General features: G+C 41.5%; 1 protein-coding gene across 1 annotated transcript; it reads left to right on the plus strand.

Annotated features, from left to right (window-relative positions):
- Positions 1–495: 495 nt before the first annotated feature.
- On the plus strand, positions 496–17,029 carry podxl (podocalyxin-like). The gene is made up of 8 exons (XM_072673035.1): positions 496–1,035; positions 9,498–10,085; positions 11,161–11,246; positions 11,329–11,370; positions 12,712–12,829; positions 12,927–12,970; positions 13,054–13,185; positions 14,611–17,029. Exons 1-8 carry the CDS (start codon positions 993–995, stop codon positions 14,803–14,805), a joined length of 1,248 nt encoding a protein of 415 aa, XP_072529136.1. The 5' UTR covers positions 496–992; the 3' UTR covers positions 14,806–17,029.
- Positions 17,030–17,054: the final 25 nt, after the last annotated feature.

The raw sequence follows: 17,054 nt of genomic DNA on the forward strand, positions 1-17,054 counted from the left end.
ACATATTTGGTCACATATTTATGTTGCAGACATCACAATCTCTGTCTCCATTCACCTCCATTGTAAAGAAATCAGTCACTGAGTTTTTCTACAATGAAATATTTCATATCACATTTAATGTGTTTAGCAGGTCCAAGCTAGAGTCCGAAGAGACCTCCAAGCTTAGATAGATAGGGCCAGATACAAAAATCTGCATGGAGAAAGAAACTCCACTAACTGCTCTGTTTACATCTCAGCATATAAAAAAATAAAGCAAGGCAGTTTACTTTAGGAGCTCCTTAAAAGATCAGTGACATTAGTGCTACACTATCAGTCTGACTGATAGTCCCCCCAGGCTTGATGACTGACTGATAGTGGTGAGAGGAGATTTCACTGTACTCAGGTCACACGGGTCAAAAAGTAAGAGTTTCCTATTGGGTCTGTGGAAAGTCTGTCATACGCAGCTCACCAGTGACAGCTTTCACACATGGGCAGTGCCGAGGAGAGCAGGCGTTAAACAGACTCTGGCCTCCAGACTGACCAAAGCCTCGGCCCTTAGACAGCACACAGCACGTCTCCGCCTCACTCCTGCAGACCGGCTCCGTTTCAATAGCGAGGGGAGGAAGAGGGAGCCAAAGCCCCGGCTCAGCAGCACCGCGCAGCCAAGGAAACCCAGCAAACACTTCATCCCCAATCCCCCCAGCCAGGGAGGGGGAGACAGACTGAGGAGAGCCGCTAACAAAAGCATTCTTGGCTTTCAGCGCTAAAAAAAAATAGCACCACCGTAAAGTCATTTAGACTATCTCGGAGACAAATTCGAGGAGATAAGCGGAACCAGGCGGCGTCTCGCCTCAGAGCATCAGCGAGGAGAGACCCCTCAACCCCCTAGCTAGCTATCACTTTTTCAGCTTTCTCCTTTTTTTTATTTATTTTTCCTGTGAGATCCGAGCTGACTGGGGCTGCCGGGCACACTCTTGAGACCCAAACACCCAAACACTGACACAGAAGCAGACATGAGGACGAGAACAGGAATCCTGTGGACTATTTTTGTGCTTGGTGAGTTTTCTTTCTTTCATTTTATATTTTTATATATATTTTTTTAATTCCCAAAAACCTGATGCTGTCCCAAATTAGACCCTGCTATTGGAATTTGAATGATTTTAAGCTAATATTTAAAATAGTTTCACAGAAAATTCTGAATTAGTCTAAAGTTTTACTTTTAAACCATGTTGAGTGCAGGAGAGGCCAGTGTAGTGCAGTAGCTGTAGCCACATGGCGAAGGACAAGGCTGTACAGCCTCACTTTTAAACATCATGTGTGGCTACAACTACAGACACCTGTTCCACCAAACTTCTGCAATTTACCACTTGAGCAGATACGAGCGCTGCAGTTAGTGGACAGTCGAAAAGTCACAGATTAGACGGACGACTTTGTGGACGGTGGGAAGCTAAACATCTGCCAGTCAGTCTTAAAGCCACGCACAGTCGTTTACCCAACGGTCTCTGACTGACTGGAGAGCAGCGATGTCAGACTCGTGAACAACAACTCGTCCCTTGAAGGAACCGAATGAATCGATTCACAAGTTCAACTGACTTTTTCTTATTCGTTTATCTCTTCGTTATGGGCTGACGTCCGGTGATATCTGAATAAATACCTGATACACACGTTAACCTTATAAAAGCATGGCATACAGCATCACTTTGTAGCCAACTTTCCACGTGCTCTCTGTTCAGTGTTCAGTTCGCCTCCTCGGCTCGTCCTGTTCAGTGTTAAGTGCTCTGTACATTTCGACAGCCCATATAGTGAGTAGAAACAGCGATGTCGCGTCACTGTCTGAGCTGAATGTCATTGTATGGAAGAAGTGGGAATTAGCTAGCCAAGTTTATCTGTGAGTGAAGCCCTTGAATCGCACGTTCGATTCCTTAAACGGACAGTTCAAAAGAATCGGTTCGGTAACTGAATCGAACTTCCAGGGCTGGCGGAGCGCTTTTTAAGGGAGTCCTGTTATTTTTTAATTAGGCTGCACCTGCCACTGCCAGACCAGGAGGAGCGCACTAAAGGTTGCTGAAAAAGCAGCAAGAAGGGAGGTTTTGTGTTTCTTTCATTTTGTTACCTTGGTTTTGCTTAAATTCAACCCCAGTAAGTTAATTAAGCTGTGGTGTGAGCTTGGGATACTCTAATTTTGTTTGTAGAATTTGGAAGGTCAGCTAAGTTCAGGCCTCTCTACATAGAAGCAATGCTTTATCATTAGCCTAAATGAGAAGGTAAATGGCCTAGGTTAAGCTTTTAGCCTAGCACAGATACCCACTCGCTCTGCTCAGTTAAAAAGTGGAATCAGATAATGCAGTAGTTAATAGGCCTGGTTTGCAAAGCAACCCAAAGTTGCATATATTTTAATATCTAGCATATCTGCTGGTGATATGCATGCTCAACAGCGTTACTGATGAACACTAATGGGAATGAATGTCTCAGAAATCCTGAAACTACAAAAGCACCATATTCTCAGAACTCGGTTACAGTTCTGCCATCTCGGTCCAGGGCACAAACACTGGTGATTGTAAATTTGGGGGTATGAGTATTAGGCCCGAAACGTATTTTATGCAAGGACAAAAATGCAGAAACTTAAAGCTTTGAGTTTTTCCTTCTAGCTGTGTTTGAAAATGTGTCTCGAGTGTTACAAGAGGTGCTACAGTGACAGCTTGTACTGGCGGTGTGCCGTCATGACAGACCAGTACTTTCACCTCTAAGCACTGAGTGTTTTAACTGCCACAATAATGTAGAAACACACATTGAGTTTCCGTGTATTTGCAGAGGCCAGGCATTGGCATTTGCAATCACGTACTAGCGTTAACTAGCTTAACCAGCCAAGACTGTTACACAACAGTCTTGGGGTTTTGTAAACAGCCCTGTTTTGCTTATACAGGATTTGCATTTTGAGGTTGTTTGAGGTTCGAGGTTCTCTTTTTATTCAGCTATGTCTGTAAACAATGCGGACTGCATATGGAAACCAAGCTGATTCCAAACAGATGGTTTACATATCTACACCTATTGAGTCTATTTACACTGAGGTTCTGTGACAGTTCTCCAGTCACGATACAAGGTAGCCAATCAGAACATGGATAAAAATGGATAAAAAGATACATAAACCCAACAATTGCTAGAAGTGGATTTTAGAGCAAAAACAAAGGGGTTGGCCATGATTTAGGCCTTTTAAGCTAATGTCTTTCTACATAGAAAAGAAGGCTATATCATTAGCTCAGCTGTTTGAGACTAAAGGTCTGAATACCAGCCTTTTACAATGTACTATAAAATGGTTCTGCATTTTAAGCCAGAAAGGTTAACTTACTTATAGGGCCAAGCCTAATACAGCCTATCACTGTCACACCGCCACTGAGTTACAAACAGCTGTAGCAACCAGAGTTTGTTATGGATGGTTCTTGGCAGGACTGTTCAACACCAGCCTTGGGAAAGTAGAGAACAATAGATGGGAAAGCACTCTGTCTACATCCCTTCCCACAGAATATGTGGCATCATGCTCCATTCCCGTCCCCGTCCCCTGGCTCAAATGCTGTAGCATCACTGATACAGGCCTTTGTCTGAATGTCAGAGCAGGAAATTTGGGGTGATCTGTGGGTTAACACGAGGAGTGTTAAAAATAAGTCTTCTTACGATACATTGACACCATATGTGTGTGCGCATGTGTCTGTGTGTGTTGTGTGTGTAAGCAAGGAAGGGAGGGAGAGAGAGAGAGAGAGAGAGAGAGAGGGAGGGAGGGGGAGTGTGTGGAAAAAGTTCTCACTGTGCCTATCATCAGATTCCACCGTGGACCCACCATCCTCCCCTCCTCTCCTCCTCTGCTTTATTTATTGTTAATCACTCCTGAGGCTGGCACTACCACTGCCGCACTCTTCTCACGTCTTCAGCAGTCACTCCCTAATCTGAGTGCATGATCTATTTAAAAGGTGAAATAAGAAGAATTACCCACGAAACTGAAGCATTAACAGAGTTAGTGTGACGCAGTGATAGGTGTGGTACGTGGAAGAGAAATAAAGGCTCGCCAAGCTCCATGACCTTTTCCGCACTCACTGTGGAAACAATGCAGCTCACTTCCAAGGTTACTACCAGAGCCACAAGACAGGAGGTCAGACTTGTATAATAGTTAAAGTAGTTGCAAGTATAATATAAAAAGATCTGCTTATTGTATTTGTAATTTTATCTTGTATTGTATTGTAACATCAATATCTAGCAGTTACAGTTAGTATGAAAATAATAACGGTGTATGAAGTGATGGCATTCCGCCTACCTTTCTTGGATGAAGATGCAATCGTGCCCATTGGAATATTTTGGATTATGTGGTATTTTCATAATTTTAATTCACACTCAGATTTGGATTTTGCTTGAATTGCATTTCTTAAAAATCTGATGATCATGTGACCCAACAACTGAAGCTAAAGGCGCCACAGAATGCATTCAAAACCTTCAACCGACTGTGATTGAGGCCAAAATGCCCAGCCTATTTACAACCCTGTTATTTTGCCTCAGAATGAACCACGCTTACTTTTCCTTTATGGTGGAATAATTGTGAATAAACTGTGCTCTGATTGGCTGGTGCACGGCCCATAGAAGCCACATAGCATAGCTGTGTTGTTAACATGGTCACAAGAACATTGTAATTATTCCTTACTGGATAGTGTTGGTGTCCTCCTGCGTGGTTGGCTAGGGCTTAAGCTTAAGGTTGAGATAAGGGTTAGGGGTTAGCATTTAGAGTTAGGGCTCAGGCTTAAGGTTAGAATAAGAGCTAGGGGTTAGCATTTAGGGTTAGGGCTCAGGCTTAAGGTTAGGATAAGGGCTAGGGGTTAGCATTTAGGGTTAGGGCTCAGGCTTAAGGTTAGGATAAGGGCTAGGGGTTAGCATTTAGGGTTAGGGCTCAGGCTTAAGGTTAGGATAGGGGCTAGGGGTTAGCATTTAGGGTTAGGGCTCAGGCTTAAGGTTAGGATAAGGGCTAGGGGTTAGCATTTAGGGTTAGGGCTCAGGCTTAAGGTTAGAATAAGAGCTAGGGGTTAGCATTTAGGGTTAGGGCTCAGGCTTAAGGTTAGGATAAGGGCTAGGGGTTAGCATTTAGGGTTAGGGCTCAGGCTTAAGGTTAGGATAAGGGCTAGGGGTTAGCATTTAGGGTTAGGGCTCAGGCTTAAGGTTAGGATAGGGGCTAGGGGTTAGCATTTAGGGTTAGGGCTCAGGCTTAAGGTTGGGATAAGGGCTAGGGGTTAGCATTTAGGGTTAGGGCTCAGGCTTAAGGTTGGGATAAGGGTTAGGGGTTAGCATTTAGGGTTAGGACTCAGGCTTAAGTTTGGGATAAGGGTTAGGGGTTAGCATTTAGGGTTACGACTCAGGCTTAAGTTTGGGATAAGGGTTAGGGGTTAGCATTTAGGGTTAGGGCTTAAGGTTGAGGTAAGGGTTAGGGGTTAGCACTTAGGGTTAGGGCTCAGGCTTAAGGTTGGGATAAGGGTTAGGGGTTAGCATTTAGGGTTAGGACTCATTTCAGGCTCTGCTACTCTAAAGACGCTCTGCCTCTCAGCTCTCCACACTTTTATTAGCATACTCTAATGACTGCGCATACTACTTTGTGTGTGTGTGTGGTGAGGAATGTGCCCGGCCGAGACCCCCTCCTTGTAACCCTGTCATCCCCCTTCTTTCTTCTCCCTTTCTCCTGCCATCCCATTATTCATTCCGAACGTTTTTTTATCCCTTTATCTTCTTCATTCGCAGCCTCACTCCTCTCCACCCTTCAGTGGAGGAGGTAAGCTGTGGCTCAGGCCTCATAAAGGAACACCAACCCCTCCCCGCCCCACTACCACCACCACCACCACCACCACCCAGTACTCTAAACGCAGCGTCTACAGGTCCGTTCAATTAGCCCTGAATAGAGCCCCATTGCTGGAAGAGGCCCGGGGGTGGGGGTTATTAGCTGGAGGTGTTTGGGGGTCCATGAAGCCCAAAGCACAGCAGGGGGGCCAGTGTGAGATAGCAGTCCCGCACGAGTAGAGGGGCGTCACTGTCAGGCGGCTGTGTGAAACAGCTTTGTGCTACGACTGCCTGCTGAGCGGCAGCTTTACGGTTATTTGCTAACAGTATATCACCACTGCTGTTACTAAACCTTGTGTCTCTGGTCCAGAGCTAAAGTTTAGGATAGGGTTTAGGGCTAGGGTTAGGGCTTGGGATAAGGGTTAGGGGTTAGCATTTAGGGTTAGGGCTCAGGCTTATGGGTCGGATAAAGGTTAGGGGTTAGCATTTAGTGTTATGCCTCAGGCTTAAGGTTGGGATAACGGTTAGGGGTTAGCATTTAGGGTTAGGACTCAGGTTTAAGGCTGAGATAAGGGTTAGGGGTTAATATTTATGGTTAGGGCTCAGGCTTAAGATTGGGATAAGGGTTAGGGGTTAGCATTTAGGGTTAGGACTCAGGTTTAAGGCTGAGATAAGGGTTAGGGGTTAATATTTATGGTTAGGACTCAGGCTTAAGGTTGGGATAAGGGTTAGGGGTTAATATTTACGGTTAGGGCTCAGGCTTAAGATTGGGATAAGGGTTAGGGGTTAGCATTTAGGGTTAGGGCTCAGGCTTACGGGTCGGATAAAGGTTAGGGGTTAGCATTTAGGGTTAGGACTCAGGCTTAAGGTTGGGATAAGATTTAGGGTTAGGGCTCAGGCTTAAGGGTCGGATAAAGGTTAGGGGTTAGCATTTAGGGTTAGGACTCAGGCTTAAGGTTGGGATAAGATTTAGGGTTAGGGCTCAGGCTTAAGGGTCGGATAAAGGTTAGGGGTTAGCATTTAGGGTTAGGACTCAGGCTTAAGGTTGGGATAAGATTTAGGGTTAGGGCTCAGGCTTAAGGGTCGGATAAAGGTTAGGGGTTAGCATTTAGGTTTGGGCTTAATGTTAGGAGTAGGTTTAGGAACCGACCGAGTTTTCGGGGTCACAGATAGCGATCAGCAGTTGTCCTACAGCCATCTCTCAGAGGGTGGGACTGAATGCTACATTCACCTTTCCAGGCAAACTTGGTAATGCTTCATGGTGCAGGGCTTCAGTAATGTCCTGCTCACTGTACTTTACTTTTTGTAATCAGCCTTATTTAAAAAGAAACTCTGAGCACCAGCTGAAGGAGTCCGTGACTTCCTGAGCAGAACTGCACTGTGGAGCTCAGTGTTGTTAGCGGGGTTTGCTAGCTCTGCTAGCTATCAGGATCAGCCAAATTATCAGCTACCTGGTTGATTTTGCACTGTTTATGAAGTCCTGTTAGCTCCATAATAAACTACAGTGTCAGAGCTGGATCTGTTCATTTTTCAATGTAATTAATTTTCCCCCGCTGGAATATTAAACATTTTCCATCCATCTTCTCTGTGGTTGGTTCAGTTTACTGCATAACAACTCCTTGTCACTGTTGCTCTTTAGCGTAAAGCGTGCTGCTTTCTGCCCAATGGATCCCACCCTATTCTCCATTTTTACAGCTCATGAGATCCAGAATATGCTTACATTTCAAATTATAGTTTTATTATTAATTATAGTCAAAACCAAGAAACAAGCATGAGCTGATTATGATTACGAATATGACTGTTCTGATATATGTGATTTTCAGTTTCTGCCATGTGCTACTATGTGTGTGCGTAGAGAGAGAGTTTGTGTGGGAACTTGTGTGATTTGTGGCCTTGTTATTTTTACAATCTTACCAGCAGCAGGAAGGCGAACTATTCAACAGGTCTCCACCCTTCCATCCGACTGTCATCCTCATTCGGCTGCTGGAACAAAGCCCAACACACTGAACAAGTCCATCTGAGAGGACATACTGCAAAGACCCTTTATCTTTACTGTCCGACTGTGGGGACAGTTCTCTCTAGACGTAGCTACACCCAGTTCTGGCTGTAACACGGCTTGAAGTACGCATCAGTAGAGGTCATTAATCAGTAATACGGACTGAATCCCTTGCTCAAGGCTTATGTTCTGATATTGACGAGCTATCATTTGCTGTAGCCCATTTTTCTGATGGAATCAAGCTTCAGGTTTCACCCGTTTTGCACTGGAGATATGTGGCTAATGTAGTTGGTTTGTGTGACCTAAATTTTTCTTTCTTATATATAGACTTAATGTACGCTAATGTGCATTGATGTATTAAAACATTAGCCTTGCAGCTCCTGTATAAAAATGAAAAAGCGAACTAGAGACACCAAACAGAATCTGGCTGATTGGCTACATGTGTGTTAAGAGGGAAAGCTGGATACATTTGATGAACCATTTCTTTAACTACAAAGTTAGTAGTTCTAATAGGAAGGTTTTGCTAAAACAGGCTTATCGAAAGGGTGGAGACACCCATCCAGTTGCATAAGAGGTTGGAGACTGCAGACAGGACAACCTCGATAGTGTAAATTGCTCAATTTAGGAACAAATGGCAAGCATCATAGTTTGTTAACACTGTTTGAAGCCAGCTTCTTGAAAAAAAGTCTTCTTGTTTGGGGCCCATTTATCCTTGCAAAAGGCTTCTAGTTCTGATGATGTTTAGGTCGGGGGACTGTGAGGGCCATGGCAAAACCTTGAGATAATCCATTGCAGATGGTTTTGCTTCCAGAAGTTGCTGCTATTTCATTGAATTCATTCTTTCTTTCTTACCATAAATGTTCCCTGTGCCACTGCGCTACAACACAATCCCAAAGCATGATCGAGACAGTTGGAGAGATGTGATTTTATGAAAGTTTCATGATCAATTAATTTAACTTTCAGTTAGTAAGTGCTAGGCAGCTGCTTAGAATCTGTGTACAAATACATGTGGTGAAAGTTCTCCTATGACTACACATGCACAGTATTTATGGCAAAATACACTACATTCACATTCTAACAACCAGATCCATCAATTGATCTGAAGGAACCCGCCTTGCCCTGTATACACTGCAAGTTTCCAGCGTTAAGCAGACCCAGAACATCACCGAGCCATCATTTCCATGCTTCACTGGAGGCAGGGTGTTCTTTTCATTGCATTCTTCATTCTTCCTCCTCCAGACATACTGTGCTGATATATTGGCCCGAAAAGGTCCAGTTTTGTTTCATTGCTCCCCAGAACAGAATCCCAAAACATCTGTGGCTTATTTATGTGGATTTGAGCAGGTTGGGGCTGACTTCTCAGTAGAGGTGTACGAGCATTGGGACCATTAACGTTTAGTACGCACCTTACTGTGCAAACTCAGTGCCACTTGCCTCCAAATCTGTTCAGGGGGTTGAATAATTCTAAAACTGCAGTGGTCATTAAAAGTGTTATTTTGTGTTGAATTCAGAGAAGGCACTTGTTCTATGAGTTGTGATGACTATTTAAATTGCTCTTCTTTGATTGGTTTATTGCAAACAGCTGTATTTGCAGAAAAGGGACTTACAGAAAATGACTAATATTAGTATCAATGTATTGCAATAAAAAGTCTCTGGAAATAAATCGGGTCTTGGGTGATATATTTTCAGCTGTCTGTTTTTTGTGTTTTTTTTTGTACAGGTTTTCTCCACCAAGGCATTGCTGATTCTCCCATAACTTCTACCACCGCAGTAGATATCAGTAATGCCACTACTGTATCTCCTACCATTAATTCTGCCACTACTGGCACAGTAGAACATACCACTACTAATCTTACCACCACAAATCTCAGCTCTTCTGCATCTGCGCCAATGGCTCCCACCACCGCTGGCCTTGTCTCCACTCCTCCCACCACTGTACATACTACCCCCCCTCATACTACTACTGTGATTAGTACTGATTCTGTCACCACGGCAACTCATTCTACCAAGTTTGAGGAGTTTACATCTACTACATCTGTCCCTGAGAAAGCCATCTCGGCTACTCCGGCCATCACTGTTTCTGCCTCTACTGTTTTTAGTTCTGTAATTCCTGCTTCCACTAATCCTTCCTCCATGAATCCTAAAACTACTAATGTTGCCTTTCTGAGTTCTGCTCACACGGATCCTCTCACGGTCTCAAAAGCTACTACCACTTTAAATCTGGCTGATACACCTGCAGCCTCTACTACTGCTGTTAATATACCATCAGCTGCCAGCACCCAACCAAGCTCAGCTCCAACATCACAAGGTATCAGTAATTAAGCCTTTGTCTCTGAGTTATACACACATTTAAGTAATAACTGATTCAGACTCCTTATTTATTAAACAGGCAACACCCCGAAAACAGCCAGAGCATAGAAAATTCAGAACACAGTAAAAGCAGCAGGCAGCCACTGTTTCTACTTAGTGCAGAGCTGTGTAAAGCAGCATACAGCCATAGTAGTAGAAAGTCAAGTCAAAGTATTGCTTCATGACTACTCAAGCTAAAGTACCTTTCCCAAAGGTTTAAGAAAAAGCTTTTTATCTTAAATATAAGAATAAAACCTCTGTAAAAGGTGGTGTGTACAACTAGAAAGCAGTACAAATGCTTTCTCTATTATTCCATAAGGTAATTAAACACAAGAAGGAAATTTGAAACGAATTAATTCTTTTTTTTTTTTTTAAGTTAACAACTAAATTGTAACTAGTAACTGAGTTAGAGGTTGAATCTTCTAAATTTCCTCTTAAACGAAGCTGAGTAAGAGTAAAAGCATCAATCGGGAACACTTCGAAAAATCAGTGCGCATGTAGCTGGGTACTGGCCGTCTCTCAGAACTACTCCCTCTCCTCAAACTACGACGGCTGCTGCTGAAGTCATTACCACCCTTCAGAAGAATACTAAAGTCGTCCAAATCCCACTACCACTCCCAAAATAGTGGCCACAATTTGACATAACCACTCAACTTAGAACCACTGAAACCACTGCTAGTTTAGGTGTGGGGGGGGGGGGAGGCAGTATTGACGAAACCTACAGTAGCAGCAACCAGTCAGAACTCAAGCCTGCTGTGTCAAAGTGGCAACACTAACACCAGTGGTTCTATTCAGAGTAGTACAAATGTGGCAATCATTGCCACTACCACAAGACAAGGGTACAGATTCTACAGTTCATCTACAACACAACGTCAAACCAGCATGTATGCGTCAGTCAGGAATGTACTGTTTTAGAAATGAAAAAACATTACATTAGAGAAGGTATTAGTGCGATATAGCTTAATGTTAACTTAATCTACATGCTTGGCATTCACAAAGTAAACATAATTGCTTTTCTTTTTTTTTTTTTAAAGATCAATTTAGCACCTCCCAAAATCCCACTTCAACAATAGCATTTCAACCAAAAACAACTGGATGCATCAAAACAGTGCAATTCCAAGTAAGATTTTCTTTTTGAATATTTTTCTTCTTATTTTTCCATGTTGATCAAGAAATGTAACGCTGCCATGTACTGTCTGCAGGAGGAAATCAGCTTGGAAAAAATTCAGGATCCAGAAAATGCGGTAAGTCTACTTTAGGTTTTAAGTTTTGAACATTTGAAACTTCTGCCTGACATATCTACAGCCAATACAACGAAGGCAGAAAAGGGTGCTGTCATTTGGGATGTTTGTGAGCCCTTCACAAAATCTTTTAACTGGATATAGAAAACCCAATAAAACAAACAACACAAAAGCATCAGAGATTAAATTAATTAGGGTATCAGTAACTTCACCCTACTATTTCGTTTCTGGTAACTGGTGACCAAATCCTCCGTAACAGTCTGAATACATTTTGGCTTAACTTCTTTTATAAATCTGCTTCAGCTTAGTTGTGTTGGTGGGTGTCCATCTAAAACATTTTTATTGGGTTGAGGTCTTGACTTGTTCATTCCTCTGTAGAATTCCCTGGTACAATTCCTGGCTCATGATTCATAAATCATTAAAGGCAAGCCATCCAGGACCAAAGGCAGCAAAGCGGCCCCAAACCAAGATACTGCCACCCCCTGTTTAACAGTTAGGATGAGATTATGTTTGAATGCCTTGTTTTGGTTTAACCAGACAGTTCTAATTTCATCTGATTTATCTGTCCACTAAAGGTTTTTTCAGCAGTCTTCTAGCTAATCCATGTGGTCCCTGCTATCCCACCATTCTTGCTCAGTGTTTGCCTGATATTGGACCCATGAACATTAACATTATTTAGTGCAAGTTTGTAGGTCCTTAGATATTACCCTGGGGTACTTTGTGGCTTCCTGTAATATTTTTCTCCACGCTTTTGGAGTCTTTTTTGCTGGCCGCTCCTTGGAAGAGTAACAATGGTGGTGAATTTCCTCTGTTTGTATATCATCAGCCGCACATTGAATTGGTGGAGGCCAAACTCTTTGAAATGGTTTTGTAACCTTTTTTTAGACCAGTGAACTTCAACATTTCCATAAACTTTGATAGTGGACACTGGTTTGCTCTTGGGATTTGCTATCTAGGGATTGGGTCTAGGGAGAAGATCTGATCACATTTCAGGTCAATTTTATGCCTTGTACATGCTATTGCTACAGTCAAAACTTTTTTTAATTGTTAAGAATAATAACACTACTAATGTACTAATCTACTCTACTAACACTAATAATCTACTCAATAATAGGCATTAGGTGTTAATGTTATGGCTGATCGGTGTGTGTATATATAGCCTCTACTATAAAACAGCATGCTTTATGTGAGTTATGAAGTCAATTACTTATACACTTAGAGATTTAAAAATGATCACTTTTATTATTATAGGATTATATAGGAGTATATTATATTGTTGCAAGTCCCATTTAATCCATTTGGTGAAGAGTGAGTTACCCTGTTTGCATTTCTGTCCTTTGATAGGACAACCCCCTTGTCCAACTTTGTAAGATGTTGTTGGGACAGCTTACTGGTAACTGCTCTCTGACTGGACGGAAAGTAAACGACAAATTGACCACATTCGACACAGTGTCTGTGGCAGGTGAGGTTATGGTAACTTTCTTTATATCTAATTTTTTTTTCCAAACATAGCTGCCTAATCTAAAATTCTAACTAACCACATTCTCTCCTCTTGGTAGTTAACCCGTCACGAGCACAGAAAATCTGGGATAAGATCAGTTCGGTAAGACCCATTACTTTATTCATATTAATATTGTCTATAAACTGTATGCTGTCTGAACACATCTTTTTTTTTTTCCCCTGTAGTCAAAGCCTGAACCCACCTCAGTGCCCCACACACTGATTGCCATCTTGTCTTCATGTGGTGCCCTGGGGTTCATCCTTGTTGCTTTTGCTGTATACTGCTCGTGTCACCACAGGTCCTACAGGAAGAACCAGGTAAACTCTTTCTCCTACAGAGCAAAGACAAAGTACACACACAACTTAGTCTTATGCACCATGAATTGCTGGTAGAGATGCTTAGTTGACATAGGGTGTGTTTATTACCAAAGCACTTCATTCTTATGATATGGTTGTATGCAAAATCTTGAAAATGATTTTGCCCAAGCACAACCCTTGTGGCTACTCCAAATGCACAGTTACTCTTTTATAACATAAACAAATACAAATATTACCTTGAATCAATGTCACAATTAATTTAACATTTTTACCTAAACTAAACTTGCTTTGCTTGTTTACCAGCATATGAGCATTTGTGAAATTCTTTTTTTTTTTTTTAGATCTCATTTTGACCCCCCAGTAACTCTAGAAGCAGTTCCTAGCTACCTTCTTAGAACTTACCCCTGCATTGTGGGCATCAGTTGATTTGATTTCAGGGGTTTAGATAGTTTTCTGAATTTTGGCACAAGGTTTAAAGAGTCTAAAGGTTTAAAAAGTCAGAGAATGTATAAAAACTTAACACAAATCAAAGTCTTAAGAACTTCAGAACAAGAAGAAAAATTAATCCAAGCCTCTCCCACAAAATGTTGGTCACTCCTGGCCATATTATATATTTTGTGGGTCTTTGCAGTGAAAAGAAGTAAACAAAACTGAAACAAACTACTTAGTAGAGTCTCAGAAGTTGATTAACTTTTAGGCATTAACTGACACATTGGCAGTTCTCAGGCAGGTCAAAACTAATCATTATGAATTTTTTACCAGAAAAGTTCTCTGACTTTTCAAACCTTATGGTAACATTCAAAACCACAATTCTTTAAGTATCTGAAAAGAAACTGATGCCTACAAATTAGGGGAAGGCCACAGAATAGTACATCAGTGAGGTGCTTCAGTGTCTAAAACGTCATTGGGAAATGACAATTAGGGAGAGTTGTGGTCACAGCAAGACCTTGACGCTGATAAAACTCAAAAAAAGAGAGTAGAACCCCCCCGTTGAATAGAACCCGCGTCACCTGTTAAGCATGGAGGTGTATCTATTATGCCTTGGGGTTTTCTGGAAGTCAGTGGCACTTGAAACACTGATAAATGGAAGACTGGTTTCCATTGAATATCAGCAAAGTCTGGAAGCAAATGTGACTTCTACACCAGGACAATGATCCAAAACTCACAATGCCACAATGAGTATTTTATTTGGTCATCAAACAGAAATTAACTATGCATTAACATCTGTAGAAACATTTTATTTTTTAAAACAGATTGTATTTACTTACTTACATTCCAAAAAGTAGCAAAATGCGCAAGATGAATTTGGGTCAGAAGTGCCCAAATTTTGCCCACAACTCTAAGCATGTGCAGGACAGGGCTACTGACTGCACCAAAATAAGTCAAATAAATCATTCCTTACCTGTGTCCAACATTTCCATCCAGCAACACCTGACTGAGGAGCTTCAAACTGTGGAGAACGGTTACCATGACAACCCTACGCTGGAGGTGATGGAGGTGCAGCCGGAGATGCAGGAGAAGAAGCTGGCACTGAACGGAGAGTTTAACGACAGCTGGATTGTGCCCATCGACAATCTGGCTAAAGAGGACATACCTGACGAAGAGGACACTCACCTGTAGGGGCACAAGCCCAGCTCGACAGTGATTCAGTCACCAACCACGCAGAATGTGTGGAAAAGACAGACTGCTGTAAAGACTATCTGAGGGCCACATTGTAATGAGGACACCTTCACTAAACCTGATTTGATGGCAAAAGGGCACAAGCCATTATTAAAACAAAGGGAAGACACAGATGGATGATCGAAGGTGGCCTGTCCATGTGTCATAACACTAAAGTCAGTATAGGTTTTAGTTTTCTTATCTCTTCAATTAGTTTTGTTGAAATATTTTTAAAGCACATGCACATGTATTACTACGCCCACGCAAAAGGGATTTCTATTGATCTAATTTTTCCACTTATAATCCTTGAGGTTAATGTACACTGATGCACCTGTACATATGTTTTTTCACATGTGTTGTCGGTTGAATTTTTTCTCATATGTAGTAATTTGGTTGAGACCCATGGATAAATCTTTATCATCCTGGTATTTTAGACAGGCCTGGTTCAGTTGTGCTGCTTTCAAAGCTGCAATGTAAATGGTCATAACCAAAGCACATCAAAATTGCAGAGATTTTTTCCAGTTGTATGGAAACCCCTGGCCAAATTATAAAACGTTATTTAAAATGAAGGAAAACAATTAACAAAAATAAAACTTGAGGCATGAGCATATTCAGCTCCCTACCAAGCTTTTAGTAACAAACCCATTGGCAGACATGAGACTTAAGCTGTTTTGAATTCACATCATGCTTTAGATCCATCTACATGGTGGATTTTGAGGGTCTGAATCACTGTAGCCGTTTTGTTTTTTTTGTTTTTTTTTTTGGATGGTCCAGTTTTTTTTATTATTCTTTTTAAACTACACACTTCAGACGTTTTATGAGGTTTCAAGTTAGGACTCCTACTGATTACAACTTTACAACCTTGTGGATCCACCACTAATATAAGCTAAAGCTCTCTGCAGGTCTTAGCGGTATGCATATGGAGTTGTTGTTTTGCCTTACCAGTATACCAACAGTCATATCTGAGAGTATTCTTGGTTTTCTTGCCTTGGACCCCCTTTCTTATTCACATTTTACACAGTAGAAATGCAGGTCTGGAAGCAGACAGCTCTTCTTATAGGTTGTCTCTGTTTTGTAGGCCTTCTTTTCACATTTTCAGCCATATGCTTAGACATGTTTAGAGGGGCCTACAGTTAATTATTAAATTCATTATTTCTAATGACAAATCTTGACCTGATCTAATTAGGCCCAACAATTCAATAGGGGCTATTGAGCAATCTACAACTAGAAGGGTGTCCAAACATTTCCTTTTTTTTTTTTTTTTTATTTATCAAAAGACTGCATTCATATTTGCAATGATGTAATAGTTTACTGCATACGTTGTGTTTACTTCTCACTTTAAAACCCAACAATATTTATCATCTGGCCAGGGCTACGCAATAACTTGCATACTACTGTGTTGTTATTAGACGACCATACCACTAATACCGTGATATGACCTGATCTCAGCAGCTCCGTAACATCGGATTCAACCGTGTGCTGCCATTACTTTTTAAAGCTAACTGAATCAATAAGAAGTAAGCAATGTGTGAATGTAGTGAGGCATATCTACCAGATTCCTGCCTGACCAGTGCTGACTGAAGGAGCCAAATCCAGTTTCTAACTTTTGACGAACGTGTCTGAGCCTTTACAGGTTCCTGACAAGAGATGAAATATTTGTACATACACTGATTATTCACTTTCAGTTTTTTTCTTTTTTAAGATAAGTTATAGTTTTTGTCTTTAAAGTAAAAACACAGTATGCAGCTAGTTTCTGGCTAACTGAAAGGCAGCCATTGCACATTAGCATACAGCTACTTGATCACCAGGTTATGAATACACCAGTTTTGTATGAATACTGTTAGTTGTAGCTAGGCACTCCCCTCCACCCAGTCTTACACTTCAATACTGTATTTAAATTATGCCTGTCTTATAACTGTCCAGTACGGTTTCACAAGCCTTCCGTTCTCTAATAGTACAGGAAATAAATCACAGGTAACTCGTGCACATTCTTGTTGTAGATGTATGATTTCCACTGAGAAGTATTTTGTATGTATTTTATAATCTGTATAAAAACTTGCGTTTGCCAGAGAAGGCAAACAACAGGGGTCTGATACACTGGAAGACACTACTGTTGACTATATTTCTTTTTTTTTCTTCCCCAAGGAATGAGTTATGTTTAAAATAAATGGTGTTGCTTCACAAATACTTGCTTCAGTGTTTCGAAATGT

The sequence above is a fragment of the Salminus brasiliensis genome, chromosome 2 (assembly GCF_030463535.1).
Source record: "Salminus brasiliensis chromosome 2, fSalBra1.hap2, whole genome shotgun sequence".
NCBI classification, from domain to species: Eukaryota; Metazoa; Chordata; class Actinopteri; order Characiformes; family Bryconidae; genus Salminus; species Salminus brasiliensis.

Excerpts from the sequence above, each read along its gene's own strand:
- podxl (XM_072673035.1), top strand. The coding sequence starts at position 993 with ATGAGGACGAGAACAGGAATCCTGTGGACTATTTTTGTGCTTG. Across the intron at positions 10,086-11,160 it reads CTCAGCTCCAACATCACAAG|ATCAATTTAGCACCTCCCAA; the intron begins GTATCAGTAATT and ends TTTTTTTTAAAG. Across the intron at positions 12,971-13,053 it reads TCTGGGATAAGATCAGTTCG|TCAAAGCCTGAACCCACCTC; the intron begins GTAAGACCCATT and ends TTTCCCCTGTAG.